General features: G+C 40.6%; 1 protein-coding gene across 3 annotated transcripts; it reads right to left on the bottom strand.

Annotated features, from left to right (window-relative positions):
- Positions 1–4,197: 4,197 nt before the first annotated feature.
- On the bottom strand, positions 4,198–18,783 carry znf574 (zinc finger protein 574). Of its 3 annotated transcripts, none has more exons than XM_068324683.1 (10): positions 18,714–18,783; positions 15,638–15,792; positions 11,624–12,752; positions 11,316–11,530; positions 10,846–11,025; positions 10,533–10,627; positions 8,869–8,963; positions 7,325–7,473; positions 6,877–7,164; positions 4,198–5,575 (listed from the first exon to the last, which is right to left on the bottom strand). In XM_068324683.1, exons 1-10 carry the CDS (start codon positions 18,724–18,726, stop codon positions 4,976–4,978), a joined length of 2,919 nt encoding a protein of 972 aa, XP_068180784.1. In that variant the 5' UTR covers positions 18,727–18,783; the 3' UTR covers positions 4,198–4,975. The 3 variants fall into 3 exon arrangements, with proteins under 3 accessions (XP_068180784.1, XP_068180783.1, XP_068180785.1); XM_068324682.1 differs by having other exon boundaries at positions 4,200–5,575; positions 11,624–12,755; XM_068324684.1 differs by lacking the exon at positions 18,714–18,783 and adding an exon at positions 15,911–17,032 and having other exon boundaries at positions 4,200–5,575; positions 11,624–12,755.
- Between the last annotated feature and the right edge of the window lie 790 nt (positions 18,784–19,573).

The following is a 19,573-nucleotide window of genomic DNA, read 5'->3' as shown; positions in this document are numbered from 1 at the left end:
ATTCGAAAACGGAATGTATTTGTTTAGTCCAGCACACACAGAATATGTGGAGTTGAGATCCTGAACATCCCCGTTAGTGTGGATATATATAAATATCTGTGGGTGTATATATCCGTGTGTGTGTGTGTGTGTGTGTGTGTGTGTGTGTGTGTGTGTGTGTGTGTATATATATATATATATATATACTGTATATACACAAACATAAATATGCATATATATACTGTATATATATACATAACTGAATAAAACATGACTGTCTTTCTGTTTAGAAAAACTAAAATTTGTCTGACAGTGACAAATTGTGTAGCACTGCCCAAAAAAAGTGTTGACCTTAATGTGATTTATTATATTTTTCTTCTCGTTTCATAAAGGCAAATACAGAATGCAGTATTACCTAAGTTTTTTGGTTGGGAGATGATTTGAATGAAATATTTTGGGGAAAAAAAGTGTATTTGTGTCTATTAACTCAGTAATGTATTCATTCAGATGCTCATGCCGAGATTGTAACATAAAAACTGTGATGATAACAGAGTAACACTGCAAATATTTTGAAGAGAAAAACAAAAATAAAACATAAAAGCAGGACAAAATGGTAGAGGGAAGTTTTGATTGGCAGCGCAGGACAGAGAGTTTCTTGTTCCTCGTATCCTTCAGACAGATCATTATGATATCATTATTGCAGCCTTGTATACTAGGATCCTATTATTCTTCTGAAAGGTTGCCCATTTCTATTTAATTTATAAGAAGCTACAGGTACTTCAAAGACATTATGTATATACTTCATGTTATCTGTATAATACTATTAGACCTTGGTGGTGGCAGATTTATCATCATCAGAACAAGAGCTTGCGTCAGTTATTTCCAGCCAGGGGGAAACTTGGATCCCGAGAGCAAATTCCCAGCTGCCAGGGGTGGAGAGAGGAAAGAACTAACATGAAATATTGTAGAAAAGAATGTGTAAAGACTAGTTAGCAGTGATGTCACAAAAACAGCTTTCTATGAAGAAATAAAATATGTGGTTTTAGGTGCTAAACAAAAATCACTAAATGACTTGTATAGCAATGAAACTGGTTGCGGTTTAACTGAGTTGCATACACTACGGTGATGCAGCTATGTTGACGTTGCTTTATTGCTTTACCCAGATTTGCTGTATGGCAATTTAAGTAATACCACTTAAGTCATCCAACATCTGGGAGTTATGTGTTTATCATCAACAGTTTTTGAGTTATCAATAAAAGTCGGCTTGTGAGAATCCTGATATATTTGAATGACTCAGAATCCACTTTATCTCAGCTAAATGTTGGTGGAAGGGTTGTGTTTCTACTCTTCTCCGTTTAATGTGACTCCAGAAAAATATATATCTGAAAAACACATTAGAATCTGGATTTTGATCCAGATCTGGACCCAATTACTCATCATGGTGAAGTCGGAGTTTTAAAAAAAAAATTATCATGAGAGTGTTCTGTGTCTAGGTTTTCTTTTGTTTTTTGGATCTGCCTGTTTTGTTTTGTTTTTTCATGATTTTGGCAAGATGTTAAAAAAAGGCCCTACTTCATGATGTTGTAGGAAGGGGGAAAATCCTGAAGAATCTGTAACTGGATATGCCTCAAAACTTAATCAACTAGTTCCTGGTCAAAGATCCACCCTGCACAGAAAATTTGCAATGTTTTTTGCACCACCAGAAATTAAAGTCTTCACAAAAATATAACTTCCTGTAGGCACTAGGTGGCGCTATGGCTATAACTGAGTATTTGTCTGAATAAACGTTGGGATGCCTAACAGCGTGTGAAGCCTGGGGCAGATGGGACCATGAGTTGGTAGAAGTAAAAATACTCAACATGTTAAATATTTGTGCCAGCTAATTCAAAGCAAAACATCTGTCAACTACTGGTAGAAATATTCAGTTTGCACTAAAATAGCTTTTTTATGAGTCACATTTACGATGGAATGAAAGATGTTACTGTGGCTGCTCAAACTTGCCTTCACCTGGGGTGCAACATAAAGTCAAAAATAGAGCTGATGGCGTCCTCGACCTGTTCGAGACACCGATGTCAGTGAGTTAACTGCAGTGAGAAATTAATGTGCACATTGTCTCCTGAGGGTCACTGGGGTATTTTTAGTGTTTATGATATAAAAAGAGGTGAGAATGAAAGGAATACCTGGGGTGAGAGCAGTTACTTTGTGTGCTTGGCTCTCGTCTTTCTTTGTTTCCTTTTTTTTGTTTTTTAGCAAGGGCATTCCTTAATCTGGTTATTTTAGAATCGTGTATCTGAATATTTGCTCATTTAATCTAGTTTTGTTAGAAGATTTTTTTTTTTTTTTAAAAAAACCTCCTCACCCCTCGGCTTCTGCAGCCTATCAATTCTATGAATAATTTAAATATGTAACTGCCATAACTATTGCACATGAAAGCATATACAGTCATTCATATTCTTTTCAACTGTGTATAAGCATGATTATAAATAATCTACCGATATATATGTATGTCTGTGCATCCTGCAGTGATGAGCAGAGTAGAAGATTTATTCGGTAGTTGTCACTTTTCAAAACTTATTTTCTGAGCACTGGTGGCCTTCTTTGTTTCATCAGGTCTTGACTATAATGGATAATATTTTTAATGTGTACTTAATAATGCAATTGCATTTACATTCAATTGTAACTGTAAAATTGACATCTTAGTGACTTCTTTGTGCATCTATTCCTAATTTCATTCATTCAAATTCTATTTATATAGCATCAAGAAGTTCAGCGCATCATGAGAAGTCCCCAAGCAGTCAAAATCTATAGCAGCATAAGCAAGGATCAGCCTAAGAACGAGGCAAAGGAAAGTTTTCAGCCTACTCTTAAAAGCAGAAAGGATCGCTGCCCCCTGGGTAGAGACTGGAGGACAGGTCTACTGATAACTGAAGGCTCTGGCTCCCAGTCTGCTTTCAGAGACTCCAGGGAGTCCAGTAGCCCTGCATCCTGGGAACACAATGCCCTAGTCTAGTTTAAGGTAGTGTGAGCTCCAAAGGTATATTGATGCCTGACCATTAAGGGCTTGCACACAAGGAGGATTCTAAATTCTAATCTGTATTTTAAAGGGGAGTCAGACACAGAACTGTTTCACTTCTTATTCTATGTCTGGTCAATACATAGCTGGAGAGTCTTCAGAGACTTACTGGAACAGCCTGATAATTGGGAACTGGAAAAAAAAAAAGAAAACCAGAGCATAGCTTTGAGTCAAAAATGCATCTGTATGCTCAGTATGATTCTGTTTGGATTTGAGGACCCTGCACAACTGATAAAAACTTTTTCTATTCATCTGTGTTGTTGCTAACCCATAAAATATAAAACCACAACCTTGGCTCTGGACAAAGCAATGAAAGCAGACCACATAATATACAGAACTTTTTTTTTTTTTTATTAGTCCTCTTTACAGAAACTACACCTTTATATTGCAGTCTACTTGCTTCCCTGGAGCACAGCATCTCATGACTTCACCTGCAGCTTTCAACAAATTCAATTCATGTGTGTGCTGGTTCTGTATTTTCTATAAGGTAGCATGTAAGATAGCATTCCCACAGAATAACAGCTCCAAAAATTTTATTGACCGATTTCCCGTTGATTCACTCCAAAAAGAAAAAGAGTTGAATTGCTCGACCAGCTATTCAGCAGCCCTTTATTTCCTGCCACGAACACACTGCAGAGATTTCACTATTCCCCCATTTCAGTTCCTCACACAGTCATCAGCACTTTTGCTTCCTATGTCATGAAAACCCACCAAGACTGAATGTGGCTTCATGTGTGTGGCTTCAAACCACCCTGTCAGCAACCCCTGTGTGGGAGACAGTCATAAACTGGGCTTTAAAGCCTATAATGGACTACTGCAACACTGGCAATGCTTATATTATGCCGTTTCCTATTCAGACACAAATAGGATCATTATTTTTCATAACGATACAGCATGCGCCGGATAATTTCATTACTCTACTTGCCTCTGTATAATGCAGTGCTTCAGCTAAATCATCACAATCTTGCCACATCCCTATTTTTATTGTATTTAATTATTGCCAAAAATCAATCCGCCACATACCTTCATGCAAATTAATGCGACATTAAGGTTGATATACTGGATATATACCCATCATTCTCACACATCTTGTCTTCTGCTAAAGGTTTGTGATGGAGAAATGGAGTGGTTTGAAAGCAAGTGTTTGTCAGTATATTTCTCACCAGATTTTTTTTATTTTTTTTAACACATGAAAGCAACAGCGGCAGTTTACAACCAGACCTATAAAGTCCATCGCATCTGATAGGATGGCAGCAATTCCCTCATGTCGATCACATTATAAAATGATGGGCACTCGCAACTGTAAAAGCTGAAGTGTTTTATTATGAAGGAACCAGAAGTCATTTCAAGCAACGGTCTTCAACTGATAGAAAGGGGCTGTAAATACACATCTGAATACAGTCAAAGGAACACAATCTGTTTTTAGAACTAAATTAAGCTACATTCTAGCTTAGGGATGTTAAATCTTTAGTTTTGCACTATCAACTTCTAGAATAAACAAAAAGCTAACTGTCAGCTGATGAAAGTACATGATTTATTTCAAGCTGGAGATCTGTGGCAGCATTCCTGGAAAAATATTCATGATGTAAATCAAATCTGTCCTACTGCAGCTTCATCTTTACACCACTTAACTGATGATATACAGGTATTTACAGCTAATGGAAACTATTTCTTAGAGCTCAATACTTGCTAGTGTGTATAATCAAAAATTTAAAATTCATTAAAATTATTCTCTTCTCACACAAGGGTGTTAAATTTTACTATCACACAGGATGGATCCTTCGCTGAATTGGATTCATAAAGCTAATAAACTACATAGAGTTGATAACTGCAAATTTTTTAATAATTAAACAATTCATTCCAACATCTTATAATCTCAACTAATCAGGTGTTGTTTTATTCACAGTTGCTTTCAGTGCATTTTCAGATAGTCTCCTCCACGATGAATTCAATGGCATGCTGTGGAGACTGGCTGGTCTCCACCATGGTGATTTCATTCCCATCCATGGTGATGGTAGGAACAGTGATGCCCTGAGCTCCCAGAACAGAAGAGGGCAGGATGACGACCTGTGAGGTGCCCTCGATGCCGCTGAGCTGATCGGACGGGATCATGACCGTCTCCGTGCCGCCTTCTGAGCCTTGAAGCACATAGATGGTCTGCACCGCGTCAGAATCAACCCCACTGGTCGTGGCCACGGTCGTCAGCACCTTGGCTCCTTCCAGCACCTTCTGGACGTGAGCGACTTCAGCAGCCTGCGCTGCCTCATCGACGGTATCCAGGGACAGGTCTCCGTGGAGCCTGATGTGTTTGTCCAGGTTAGAGCGAGAGCGGAAGGCAGCGGGACAGTGGGAGCAGGGGTAAGGCTTCTCCCCGCTGTGGGTGCGAGCGTGTTCGGTCAGCCGGGCCGCCACGCTGAAGCTCTTGCCACAGATCCAGCAGCAGAACGGCCTCAGGCCGCTGTGGATACGCTCGTGGTCCTGCAGATGGGGCAGCTGCCGGAAGCGCTTGCCGCATGTAGTGCACTAGTGAAGGGATAAGCAAGAATGAGGAGGGGGGCCATAGGAACAGTGGACAAAATATTAAAGATAATAAGAGGTAAGGAAATTTAATATGTTCAATGTGCAACATGAAATTTCCTGAGATGCCTCTATATTATTCTGCAGATGCAAGACTTCAAGCTGGACGAGAGGAAGAGCAGATAGTTAGTAATTTACAAGTACATCTTTGTCATTATCAATCAGTCCGATCATTATTTTCAAATGATTAGAAAACATCCGGAAACAGATAACACTATCTATAAAATGTCTTTGTTTTGTTCTACCAACAGGACTTGTTCCAAATGTATTCAGTTTATTCTCAACAGACAGGACATCCAAACAAATAGATAGATTATTGATATTTAAGAAGCTGGAACCAGGGAACATTTAGCTTGTTAGCGCTGACAGTCACTCAACTAATAAATTAATCGTCGCAACTCTACGTGCGTTTAGAAGAGCAGGAGAAACGAATGTTGCAAGTCAGCAGAGAGTCAAACAATTAAAAGAAATAGCAATGATAATAATGAGGTAACATTTGCTCTCTGCTTGCTACCACCTGATTGCAGAGGATGAACTCTGAACTCTTTGCTTGATTAGAACAGAAACAATCCTTAATAATGACTCTTTTGTTTGATCCCGACCAGGATGCTCAAACTGAAACTGTAATCCATGTTGTCAGTTTTGCAGAATCAGTATATCTATGAAATATACTGTAATAAAATAATATTACCATTCCTGTTGAGTCTGCACTTACTATATACTGTGCAGATTTAAGTCTTCCTTCAAGAATGGATGGTATATATGAGGTGAACAAACCTTTGTCCTGCTAGCTCCCTGTGTGTTTGAGGATCAATGCTCTTTTAACCTCAATCCTTAGCATGATAGATATGATTTAATTCACAATTACTACATCCATTTTAACATCTGATGTGTTGTGATGTACTTGAGTGGGTTCATAGTTGATGCCCCGTCATCAGAAGCAAAAAAGGAGAGTCTCAGAATAGTAGCTGGCACAGTCGGGCGATGACAGGCCCTAACTCAGTTGTGTCATTAATCACAGGTACACAGCCAAAGAGGAAACACCTCACAAACACACACCTCACAAGCAGCCATGATCCAGGGTGAGAGAGACGGTTGCGAATACGAGGGGTGAGGCTATCCCAAATTTCAGTTTGAAAGACCGATTGGAACGGGTTTGACAACCTTGAATATTAAAGACATTTGTGGCCCTGTGGATTTTTGTTAATGAAATGTATACCAGCGAACTCCAACATCACCACTCTTACCTCAAAGGGCCTCTCATCAGTGTGTGTCCTCATGTGAACATTGAAAGTTGAATTGTAGGCAAATCCCTTGTGGCAAATCTGACAGCGGAATCGGGATTGGGTTTTCGATTTGCCGAGCGTTCCCTGGAAATGGGCCAGCACGTGTTCCTCCAGGGCAGAGTTGGAGGTAAAGCGACGCCGGCAAGGCCTCACGGGGCATTTGAGAGGAGTCTGGCCGGTGTGGGACAGACGATGCAAGTCGAGGCCCTCCTGGGTCATGCAACGGTGGCCACAAAGGTCACACTCAATCTGAGGGATGAATGAGAGGAAGAAGATTCAAGAGAATGGAGTAAAGAGGGTCACATTTTCATACCTGGATTTTAGCACAGGGTTAATTGTCCATTTTGTCTTTGATAAAAACAAATCAAGCAAAAACCTATCAAAAGAATTATTTTTGCTTTCTCCTGACCTGTCCGGTGGATCGTCCCCGGCCCTGGCCACGACCACGACCAGCATTCCTCTCTTCCTCTGTGGTGGGGCAACGTTGCATGTGGATTTCCAGCACTGACTGGTTCACAAACTGGGATGAACAGTGGGGACACATTGCTGGTTGTTTGTCTGTAACAGAAGAGGGGAACAGTTACAGACATGTCCTCGTAAACCGTTTGACTGGCTTGGCGAGGCTCATTACTGTCTGTCATGTCAACGGCAGTTACATCTGACAGGTTATCTCTGAGATCGGTAAATTTATGTTACAACTAAAACATATCATAAAAAGGCTTTAACAGGGGACACCTTTTTCATAGGAAAGATTGATTGTCACATTCGCTACAGATTAATTATCTGTAAATCGGTCGGACGCCACGTCGGCTCTGACCAGCTGGTGCCCCTGTTGTGTTTGGAAAAGCCACACCAGGCTCTCACTGAGCTGCTCTCGAAAACCGGGCGGAGAAATCGCTGACGCTGATGGTTCATCGGTATGTCCACCGTCCATAGGTCACCAGACCAACATCTCACAATCTGCTAACCATCTGTGCTGTCTGTCCCAATAGAAAGGATCCACTCTGCTCCCACCTAGGACCCTCTAATTAAAACCTTTAATAAGGACAGTCTCTGCCTGTGGACTGATCAATGGATCAATCACTCCAATCATCTCTCTCAGTGGAGCCACCATTTCTGACCCTTACTGCACGCTGACTCCTCAAGCTTAACTAATGAGGTTGATGTTCCAAAGCCCCCTCCCAATTCATTTACCTCAGCCTTTCCACATGGGAGGCAAATCAATGGAAACTCATCGACTTAATGTGCTGGAGAAACAATGCACATATACCATGAAGGTATGTTAAACAAACAAGAGCGACCAGCCAGGTAAACTGGTGGGGGGCATTTATCGTTGACTGTGTTAATCAATAGTAATTCACTGCATGCTGTTAGGATAAGAACATCATATTCAATTGGCTTCCATTACAAGCAGGCTGAGGAACCTGCATCGGATTTCTTGATGTGTCCACCGGACAAGAAATACACACTGCAGTAGTGCACACTCGCTAATTGTGTGACACCTGGGACAAACTTTGAGCCCCTGCTGTTTTAGTGATCTTGGTTCACGCCGTTGCTTCTCAATTGCTTTCTGCTACAGGGAACAAAACATTTTGTGCCCCCCACTCTCTGCCCCACGCTCCTATAATTACATGTAGATGTGAAAGCACTGTAGCTGCTTTCACAGCTAAACTTTATTCTAACTTTATTCTAGCATGACGGTCTTTGTGCTTCTGCTTGACAATTATAGAAGACAGGAAATCCAAAGGCCTGTAATTTCATCTGTGCTGTATGTCGTACATATATGGCACATTTGACAATGAAGTTGACACTTGACTTGCATGGTTATCATTCCACAACACCACCTAATCTTTAAACGTCTTCTGTGTCACTCTAGATTGAAAACCTGATCAGAAACAAAATGGAAGAAATGGTCACATCAGGTTTGTTGGTGTTAGACTGAATGACTCTCACCTTGGTGAGTTAGTGAGTGTAAGTCCAAGTCTTTCCTGCGCTTGAAGGCTTCTCCGCAGTCTGGGCATGGGAATGGATGGCTTGTGTGGAGGAGTCTGTTTCATAAGCAAATACATACATTTTTATGTAAGTGTTTTAATGATTTACGCATGCTAGTCACAATGAGAATTCAATCTGCAAAACGAATGCCAATCACCGAATATCTTACGGGAACAACAGGCAAAATTAACTGTTACCATATGTGTTTGTGTGAGAACCTGCTCTTCAAATATGAGCAGAGAGCATTAAGGTGTTCGAGATAAAAGCAGTAAACTAGGAGGAGTCAGAGTTAGGACATGTAAGGCTATATTTATTGGTTGCATAACATTACTCTGGATATAGGCTCGGGGGTGGAGAGAACTCAGGATATATTCACCTAATACTGCATCAGGTCTGCTTTCACATCGTGGAAGGAATTTAAAAACCTGTTTTTTGGCAGAATCTCATAATCAAACAGAACACAGACGACTAGTGTAGGGAAGTTCAAAATAACTTCCCTATAAAAGACGGCACATTGTTTTTGTTCGTGATTAACAGACGAAAGAGATGAACATTTCAGGGACAGCTAACCCCGAGGCTGCAAGGAGACTCTGAATTTCAGTCAGAGTTCAACTCTTCTCCTAACCAGATACTCCTTAATTAGCAGACATGAGCTGTAAAGTTAACTTTTAACTTTAGATAAAATTTGCTTGATTTTTCTAATTAATTCGGCAATCACATGTTTCATATTCTTCATTAAATACATGACATCAGTGTGATGTCATATATTTAACGATTCAATGTGCTAAACGTTTGCACTTTCCTTCTCAAAAGTGAAGATTCTGTTTTTCCTTGTCTTCTAAGAAATGGTACGAAAATATTCCTTACACTGAAGGTTTTTTGACCTTAAACAACCTTAAAACTATGTTCTCTCCTGTTAATGGTATATGAGAAAACTCCTTCACACTCATCTGGGAAAGGCCTGCAGACAGATACAAGCTCTTTTTGCTTTTCGCTCCCCATCGTGTGAACTTTAAATTAAACACTGAGCGAAGTTTCAGCTTCAATTTTAACATCTAGAATATTAACCTTCAGCTAAAAATAAAAAGGCACATTCCAAAGCCCTAAGCTACTTCTTCACCATTCTTGATAGGAACTATGATATTATTTTTTTAAATCCAGTGTGATATGCTTGAATAAAATGCAAATGCTATATCCTTCTCCCCGTTGCTCAACTAGGTAGGGCCGGGCTCTTCCCCCATCCTGTGTTATCATTATCCTCTTAATTTACTGAGCCTCTGCCTGTCAATCATATGTGAGGCTCAAGGGCAACCAGACATCTGTCAGTGTGTTTGCTACGCATTTTAATGGTCTTGCTCGGTAGTCGGACACGGTTCAACTACTGCAGCTTCTGGCATGAGGGAAGACGTTTATTTAATCCAGCCCTGGGACCTGTTTGGAGCAGTAAATTTATAGCATGTACACAGTAAAGCATTTATTTAATACTAACAATATCTGGTTTGTACGGAGCAGATGCTTAGAGGTACTTAGTATAGTCGTGTTGACAGAAGTGTTCCAGCCATTTACGCCTATACACCTGGACAGAGTGCTGAATAACTAATGTTAGTACAGACTATTGTCATTACTTGTGATGGTTAAGTAGATCCTCGGAGATGAATCGGGAGGGACAGTGAGGACAAGCAAACAGATGAGCAGCCCCCTCGTTGTCCAGATTGCATGCCTGCATCGATGGAAATGAGAGTTGGGGTCAACAGAAAATAATTTCCCATGTTTTCTGCAAAAAGAAACAAACTCTCCCCCCCCCCCCCTTTTTGAGCAAATAAGAAACTTTTTTTTAATTAAAATACATACAAAACAGCCAAGGCCAAGTAGCAACTTGAAGCTAAGGTTTCATTTTCATGTTATGTCGTGTTCTGATAAAATGAAATTGGAATGTACCGGTTTGCGTCCACGCTTGCGCGGCTGCAGCATTGATGTGTGAATCCGTTGGTGTCTCTTCAGGGTGGGTGCCTGGGAGAAGGTTTTGCCGCAAACATTACAGCTGTAGGGCCTGTTCCCCGTGTGGCTCATGCTGTGGCGTAGCAGGCTCTGGGAGTTAGTGAAGGACTTTGAGCACACCTTCAAAGCAATGATCGGGATTAAGAGTGAAATATGCAACTTTTTGAAGTACCTCATGCAAAGGAAAACAAAGTTGTAATTTGATCTATTTTTCCCCTCACATTTTAGTTTTCAAAACAATTCCCACTGTGCAGAGGCTGCAGAATCTGTCGCAAATAATGAGGATGGTGTTTGAAAAGCTGTCTCCTTCAAACTTACCCCACCTCAAACATATTACATCATCCAGTCAAAGTCAGCGACGTGACATGAAAAACATAAAAGGGTGTGCTTCGTAAAGTCTCATTCCTTACCTTGCACGTGAACAGTTTTTCCCCAGTGTGGCTGTAGACATGGGTACGAAGGAAGACCCGCCTTGTGAAGGTCTTGCCGCAGTAAGGGCAAACATGGGGTAGTGGGGTGCGGGCCCAGTCCTGCAGCAGCTTTGCAGGTGGAGGTTGGTTGGTGTTATCTGAATCGGCTGCAATGCTGTCCTCCGATTCTACTTTGATACCTGAACCCTTATTTCCTGACAGCACAAAACCGTTTCATTAAGGTCCCAAAATACCAAGCAATACAGGATTTACTCCCCTACCCCCAGCTGGGCTTTACTTTCACTTACCGCTCAGGATCCGGAAAGAGGGCTTGCTTCTCTTAGCCAGAGGTGAGCCTGATTCAGTCGCAGAAGCAGGTGAGGAAAGTATCCGCTTTGAGCCCTGCAGAGAATCCTGGGGTTTATCGGTGGATGTTTCTCCACTAGTTTCAGCTTCATCCACGATTTCCATCATTGATGTCAACTTGTGCTGCCGCCTATGATATAGGTACTGGGTGGTGTTCATGAAAGTCTCCCCACAGTGGACGCAACTGTGCAGTGGTGTGTGCAGGTCATGCTTCTCCTTACGATGGGTGGCCAACCCTCCCTCTCCTCTGAAGCTCTGCCCACATTGGGTGCACATGAACAACTCAGGCTCGGTGAAAATGGAAGAGACACTAGCGCTGCCATAGCCCTGATCGTGAACGGCTGATGTCTCTTCAGGAACAACCACCTTCTCTTCGCCTTTCTGCCTGTGTTGCTTGCGATGGTAGAGAAATAGGGTGGTGTTTAGATAGCATTCTCCACACACTGAGCAGCGGTGGAGGGCTTCCTCAAAGCCGTGTTGGGTCCTGCGGTGGGCAACGAGCTCGGAAACCATACTGAAGCATGAGCCACAGTCTACACACAGGAGCACCGGTTCAGGCTTTGCCTTTTTGTTTGCTTGTCTTTTCTTGGGAGATGAATCGTTGTCATTAGAGGTCGGAGTGGCTAGCTCGGAAGCAGAAGGATCGCAGCTCTGATCTGACGAGGTATTTGCTACCTGCTGGCTCTCTTCCTCCAAAACGGGTTCTTCTTGTTGTTCTGGTATATGATTCTGACTGCTTTCGCTCTTTGAGATAAAGGAATCATCTGGATGCAAAGTTGAACTGCAGATCTGATTGGCGTCTGGCTCAGGTTGGGAATCAGAACTTAACTTAGTCCCAAGGGCACATTGCTGACAGTTACCTTCTTTGCGATGCTGCTGCCAAAGATCCAGGCTCTTGAACAGTTCTTCACAGTCTCCACATTGGTACAGAATTCTTGGCTGGTCTGATGCCGGCGTTGAGTCAACTGCAGTAGCATGCTTTACAGTCGGTGTGATATGCTGCACAATCTCCGGCTGAGCTTGGACTTGAATCTGTTGGATTTCAACAGGCCTCGATATGTTTATTACCTGCTGCTGCAAAGAAAAGAGATTAAAAAATTAGAAATGTATGTCCTTAATATTATATATGTTCTGCTTTGTAGAAAGGTTCAAAATTTAATATGATGTATTTTTACTTTTTATTTAGTTTTAATATTTATTACTCTACTTTTCTTTCTGCAAGACAGAGGAGACAAATTCAATGTTGGAGCGCCAAAAGGCAACTGGGAAGCCTGTTTCTCCTGTCAAGGTTCTGTGAGGGCAGGCAACCGAGGTTAGACCACAGCCTGGACAATAAATATCAAAGGCCCATCGGGGTTGAATGGATGAGTCCATAAGGTTTTACATTCGCTCCCTCAATCTATTGGGTTGACTAAAAAAACATCAAGATCAAGGTTAAACACACCTAAAACTGCTTCAATGGAGGCAGTTTACTTGTAATACACTGTAATGCTTTATGGCTATTTGATTTGACTGATTCCGTTCAACTCTGGTTGACAAAGGCAAACATTTCCTGATACAGAAAACAGGCTGAATGTTAATATCAGAGCTAAATATCACAGGCTGCAGCAATTTTCAGTGCTGGTCAGTAATGCTTCTACAAGCGATTAGAGCTGTCATCATTAATATATTAATGGTTGTGATTCATCTGGAAAATTTAATCTGCATTATTTTGTAATGCAAATTAATAACATGACCGAGTTTGACCCCAATTTCTTCTCATGACTCCAGTGCACACGTCTGTGGATATAGATTGCAGTGTCAGTACAGTAATGCCATGACCCACTCTTGAAAAGCAAATTGATCGCTAGAATAGCAATACACACACTGGTAAATGATAATGTGCCACACTCAAGGTTCAACACTTGACCATGTTGTCTACACTTACATTATATAATGTATATTAAACAGAGATTCTCCCATTAATAGGAAAACTCAATTTGTACTGACGTGGGTGGATGCATGTAAAGTTCATATTAAGCTATAAAATAAGCAAACTGCAGAAACAGTTTATGAGAAACACACCAGGACCTCTAAAAAGAAAATAAATTAAATTCTGACTGCCAGTTTCTGAGATGTCCCCACTGAATGTGATGAAGCTTTAAAACTGTAACTCTTACTGAAAAACATCTAACAGTGCGATAAATCATATCAAAATCTTTTAGTAAACTGATGAGAAAGTTTGTGATTTAGTTCATACTTGGGTGCATAAAAGAAATCAGAGGGAACTTGTTTTAGGAGAACAGCATGTCCTACCAATTAATGACTTTTAAGTGCAGTTTCGAAGACACTTTACTGTAACAATCACCTTGAGAGCTTGGTGTTCTCACTTCCAGTTAGAGTAGACAAGAATTAAAGGCAAGATTTAAGCACTTCTTGGTCCAAGTAGCTGTCTGTCCTATCATGAGAATTTCTTGAATTCTGTCGCTGTTTGATAAAATACACGCACACACACACACTTTCAGTTCCGATATAATTCTGATACCGGAATCTGGTTATCCGCTGATGCTGATATTATCGATGAGGAGGTCGTGGTAACACTTAAGAGTGTAGCTTAAAATTGGTTTGCTGCAAGTATATAATTTATTGCCAATTGTAACATCGAACAAAATACAGTAATTACGACCATCTGACAATGGTGGGGGTGCTTGAATTAAGTTAATTCATGGGAAAACAAAGGCCAAGATAAGTCAGTAGGTACCCTGGATATACAGTACAGTGTTAAGCTCCTATCTGTGTGATGGCAATGAGTGATAAATCAGGAGAAAGTATGGCACTGACTGACTGATATATTCCTCATTTTCTTTTTTCCACTGGCAATTTAGAATGGAATTTGTCTGCCATGGGTGTCACTATGCTTTGTGGACATTTGTTGAAGCCTATACAGATGGAGGTCTAGGCACGAGATCAGACAATCAAGCACTGCTGCTACCAGAGGGACATGACTGCTTTTAACCCAGAGGAGAGAAGTTGTCATGGGACACTCAAAAGAAAAGTGTCAGTTCCAGAAAGTTAAAAGAAAATACACCCACAGACAGCTATTGGCATTGCACAACACAGCTCCACCAACACCTCTGGTAATGTGGTTTCCGCCAACACAGGCACATATTCTGAGATAAAAATCCAATTTAAAACCCCAAAACTAAACCCAGTTTTAGAAGTCAAAATTTTTACTCATTATATCCATTTCACTTACTGCGGTTTCAGTACTTTGATACACGATGTGCTAATGTCTCATTAAGCAGTCGCACTAAATGGAAGGAAGTTTTTGATAATAAACGAATGATCTGTGGGCTTACACCAATAAACCAATGCCAATTCATGAATGTGAGATTTGGTAAATGTACTAATGCAAGGTTTGAGATACCTTCACCAATATAATGTAGACACTATTACACGCCATTTAAAAAACAAACAAACAGGTTGTATCAAGACCTCCACATCTCCTGAAAATTATTTTTACTAGATGTGACAAGCTCTATATCTTGCTCTGATGATCAGTTGTTCCAAAGGATTTTCTCAGCAATAAGAATTATTTTTTAAACAGAATTTTACAAAAGTGAAAGCTTTGTTAGAATTACTATAATCCATCAATATAATTGTGAAAAAATAATATTTTATGTAATGATAGAAATAATTACTTGCACAGCTCAGGTGTTAATGTGCAGAAACTCTTTGAAATTCATCATTAGATCAAAAAAACACGTGCACTGACCAAGGTGACTACTGCAAGATAAAAAGCAATGCCATGTGAATTCCGTCATTCCAAAGACTTGATACAATTTTATGAATGGTAGATCCATCCAGTCACAAATTCGATGCTTCTCAATTTTATTCCAAGCTAAGTTCAATCACCTCCACTCAACAACCCCCCAGGCACAATCACATTCACAAAAACAGTCAAGCGGATTATTTACCCGAGTCTGTATTGGCACAGTGATCGGAGTGTTTCCAGATGCATCTGGTTGTTCATCTTCAGCGGTGCAAGTCAGCTGGTGCTGGAGCACTTCTTCCAGAGTATTAAACTCCTGGTAGCATGGGAAGCACATGTACACGGACGAACTCTCAACAGCTGCCAGGGAATCAAAAATATTATGTAAGTCAGATTGAAATGAAGATGAAAATGGCATTCTAAGAAGATCACAGATATGTCAGAATATGTCAGTGTCCTTATGCATCTGCCTACCCACCATAGCATTACATTTGAAGTTGGATTGAAAACATTGCCCTCTCCTGATGAGAAGATGTTCCTGCATATATTATCGAGACAAAAGCTTGGACTGAACTGACAGTCTAACCTGGTTAGCCAAAATGACTCACCATGCACTGAGCCAGAGCTAATTCTACTTCCTCCTTTAATCATGCACGCTCCTGCTCAGGCAGATACCCTGCCAAGAGTTTCTCGTGAAATGCCACTTCATGTTTCTTTGTGACTTCAACTGCAACATCAATGAGATAATACGAGCACTACTTGAAGTGCACTTCAGCTACTGCTGCCTTATAATGCGGCTATAATCAAAGCATGCTCCTTTCTACTCACTAGATACAGAGTAGACCTCTACAGCACTAGCACAGCTTCTTCTCCTTTCAGGGGTCGCTACAGCGAATCAGCTGCCTCCTGAATCTAACCCTGTCTTCTGCATCCTCTTCTCTCAAACCAACTACTACTGTCCACTTTCACTACATCAACCTCCTCTTTGGTCTTCCTCTAGGCCTCCTGTCTGGCAGTTCAAAACTCACCATCCTTCTACCAATATATTCACTATCTCTCCTCTGGACATGTCCAAACCATATCAGTCTGGCCTCTCTGACTTTATCTCCAAAACCTCTAACATGTGCTGTCCCTCTGATGTATTCATTCCTGATCCTATCCATCCTGGTCACTCCCTTTATTCACCTCTTTTCCACTCTCCCCATTGCTCTGGACTATTGTCCTGAAGTACTTAAAATCCTCCACCTTCTTGATCTCTTCTCCCTGTAACCTCACTTTTCCACTTGGGTCCCTCTCATTCACACACATGTACTCTGTCTTGCTGTGGCTAACCTTCATTCCTCTCCTTTCCAGGACAAACCTCCACCTCTCTAGCTTCTCCTCCACCTGTTCCCTGCTCTCACTACAGATCACAATGTCATCAGCAAACTTCATAGTCCATGGAGATTCTTGTCTAACTTCGTCTGTCAGCATGTCCATCACCATAGCGAATAAGAAGGGGCTCAGAGCTGATCCCTGATGCAGTCCCACCTCCACCTTGAACTCCTCTGTCACACCTACAGCACACCTCACCATTGTCTTACAGTCCTCATACATGTCCTGCACCGCTCTAAAATACTTCTCCGTCAGTCCAGACTTCCTCATACAATACCACAGTTCCTCTCTGGACACCCTGTCTACGTCAAAAAAAAAACCCAAGCATTTTGTTGCTTTGTAGCTGTGCCGTATGCAATGACAATAAAGTTGAATTTAATCTAAGCTAATTTAATCTAAACTAAAAACACATCACATTTGAAAGACTTAAATGTGATACACCTTCTTAACGGCACATTTTAACTGCTTACATAGATTTAATAGGATACACCTGATCATAATATGTATGTTTGACTAAATCTACAATGTCATGTCCATTTCTTACTGCTTTCTCTATTACCAGGCCAATCTGTGCTGCTTGGCCCCAACAACACACATCCCTACTGGGATGTATTTTATTAAGTAGTTAAGAATCATTCATAAATTCCAAACCCAAAAATTTATCAGAAAGCTGTGGATTTAGGCAAAAATACCACAAAGATAACAGTTGTATTTGCTAGAACCTGTAGCTTTTGGTAACTTGGTGTTTACAACAACAGTGGGAGATCGTAAAAATATTAATTGTAACGTAGTATTATGTAGTTTAGTGCTTGTGTAAAGTTACCATTTAGTATTGAAAAATAGTGGATGTCTAAACTTGTGAACAATAACAATTGAATTGCTATATGGGCAAAATCTGTTAGATTCAGTTCGTTTTAGCCTTTTGGAGGGCCTCCATAATAAAAGCGTACATCAAAGGATAATGTCATGGTAATAATGCCCCACCCTTGACCTACTGGGAAAAGTAAGCTAGTAATATCCAGTGCTTTCAGACACCTCCATCAAGAGAAATTATTCAGTCCTGGCACCTACGTTCATGCATCAACAACTGAGTTTATCTGTGAATTACTAGACCTCAGTCAGAGAAAGCAGTGCTGTTTCCGCTTTCTGTCATATCTGCGGGCAATAAAGAGTACAGCATGATTTATTTGTAAACGATAGCATTAGCTTCAAGGGTACGTCTCTACAGCAGTAGCTTTCAGGCTAATGTTTTTAGGTTTCTTTGCCATTCGTAATAAAGGATGACCTGGGATGACCGTGCTTAGTGAGGGGACAGCGCCAGTCTGATGTCACATAAAAGTGAACATAAAAGAAAATAATGAATATAACGACTGACAAGCCTGATGTTACCTCTTTTTACTGTTTTGCTAGCATTCTAACCTGACTCAACACAAACAGCAGCTCCAAATGCCAACTAATGCTAATTGCTAATGACCAGGTAACATGTTACATTAACGCTGTCAGTGCGAGATGCTAACATGTAATGATGGCCATTTTTAAGCAACATGGCTAACGTTCAAACGGCGTGGTCGCTAGCCTTCTTGCTAACTCGGAAGATTTAAAACGACCATCAAATGATTCCGTGGCAGCGGGCGTCGAAGCCACCCCGGCTAACGACTGAAGCCCTTGTACCACTTGGACCGGTGTGGCGCTTACATTCTAGACGGGTACAAGGAGAAGAAGAAGAAAAGCCTTGAGACGCTGGGCGGGATATGCTTCTTCGGTGGTATAATGGCGGCGACCGACTTAAAGTTAACATTAGCTGTCTCCCCCCGCGGAATTCCTCCATACATTGTAATAACCTTAGATTTTTGACATAAAAAGTAACATTTGAATAAACTAACTGAACCTATTTCAACATAACTCACCTTCCTCAGACATTGTCGCTGTAGGAAATAAACCCACAAGTCCAGTTTTTTCTGCTGATAGAAGCCTCGTCGTGATTGGCTGTTCCATTCACTTCATAGACCAATGGCGTTCGACTACACATAACGCTGTGCTAGTTTGTATGGTAAAAGCGCGCCACTCCTGCAATAGCCTCAGCGAGTTCAACAGTGATGTAAATATTTTTGAATGTACATTTTGTTTACTTTGCACACACTTTACCACAACTCAGAGGGAAATTTTGCAATTTGATTCCACTATTTATGTGATTTCTGCAATTACTTTAAGAAATTTACTTTCTAAATTTCCCAGTTGCTTTCTAAATTTCTCAGCCTACTTTTTATGTGCATTTGATACTTGCTGTATAGAATGTTTCCAAATAACAAGATTTTGGTATAACGATAATTACAATTGCTTCAAAAGGACAAACTATTTATATTACAAAGAATTGTGGTGCTTTATAATTGTTGCTTCAACATTCCGAAGGACCATTGTATTCTGAATAACACATCACATTAGGCAACTTCTTTAATGTAGAAATCATAGACTCAGTATTTTTGCCTATATTATCAGGTATTTCTTAGATAAGACTTACACTGAGGAGAAGATGGGATACTTCAATAATTCATTTTGTTGATTGGACAAAGGGAAACCTACAATTCTCTTTTTCTCACCCCCTGACTGCCTCTCTCTGACACACAAAGGCATCACAGCTATTATATTATGGTGGGATATGTTTCAGCTATTTTTTTTTTTACAATAACATTACATAAACTATTGTAACACATTTGTTAACACATTCATAAATAGTCAGAGAGGTCATAACATTGCAATTTATTTTTTA

The sequence above is a fragment of the Antennarius striatus genome, chromosome 9, assembly GCF_040054535.1.
Source record: "Antennarius striatus isolate MH-2024 chromosome 9, ASM4005453v1, whole genome shotgun sequence".
Classification (NCBI taxonomy): Eukaryota; Metazoa; Chordata; class Actinopteri; order Lophiiformes; family Antennariidae; genus Antennarius; species Antennarius striatus.
The sequence above is the reverse complement of the archived record's forward strand: the minus strand, read 5'-3'. Positions and strand labels throughout refer to the sequence as shown.

What these genes read in the sequence shown, in the direction of transcription:
- znf574 (XM_068324682.1), bottom strand. An exon ending in AAAAACTGTTCACGTGCAAG is followed by an intron (nt 11,026 to 11,315) that starts GTAAGGAATGAG and finishes ATTGCTTTGAAG; the next exon opens with GTGTGCTCAAAGTCCTTCAC. An exon ending in GGGGACGATCCACCGGACAG is followed by an intron (nt 7,165 to 7,324) that starts GTCAGGAGAAAG and finishes TTCATCCCTCAG; the next exon opens with ATTGAGTGTGACCTTTGTGG.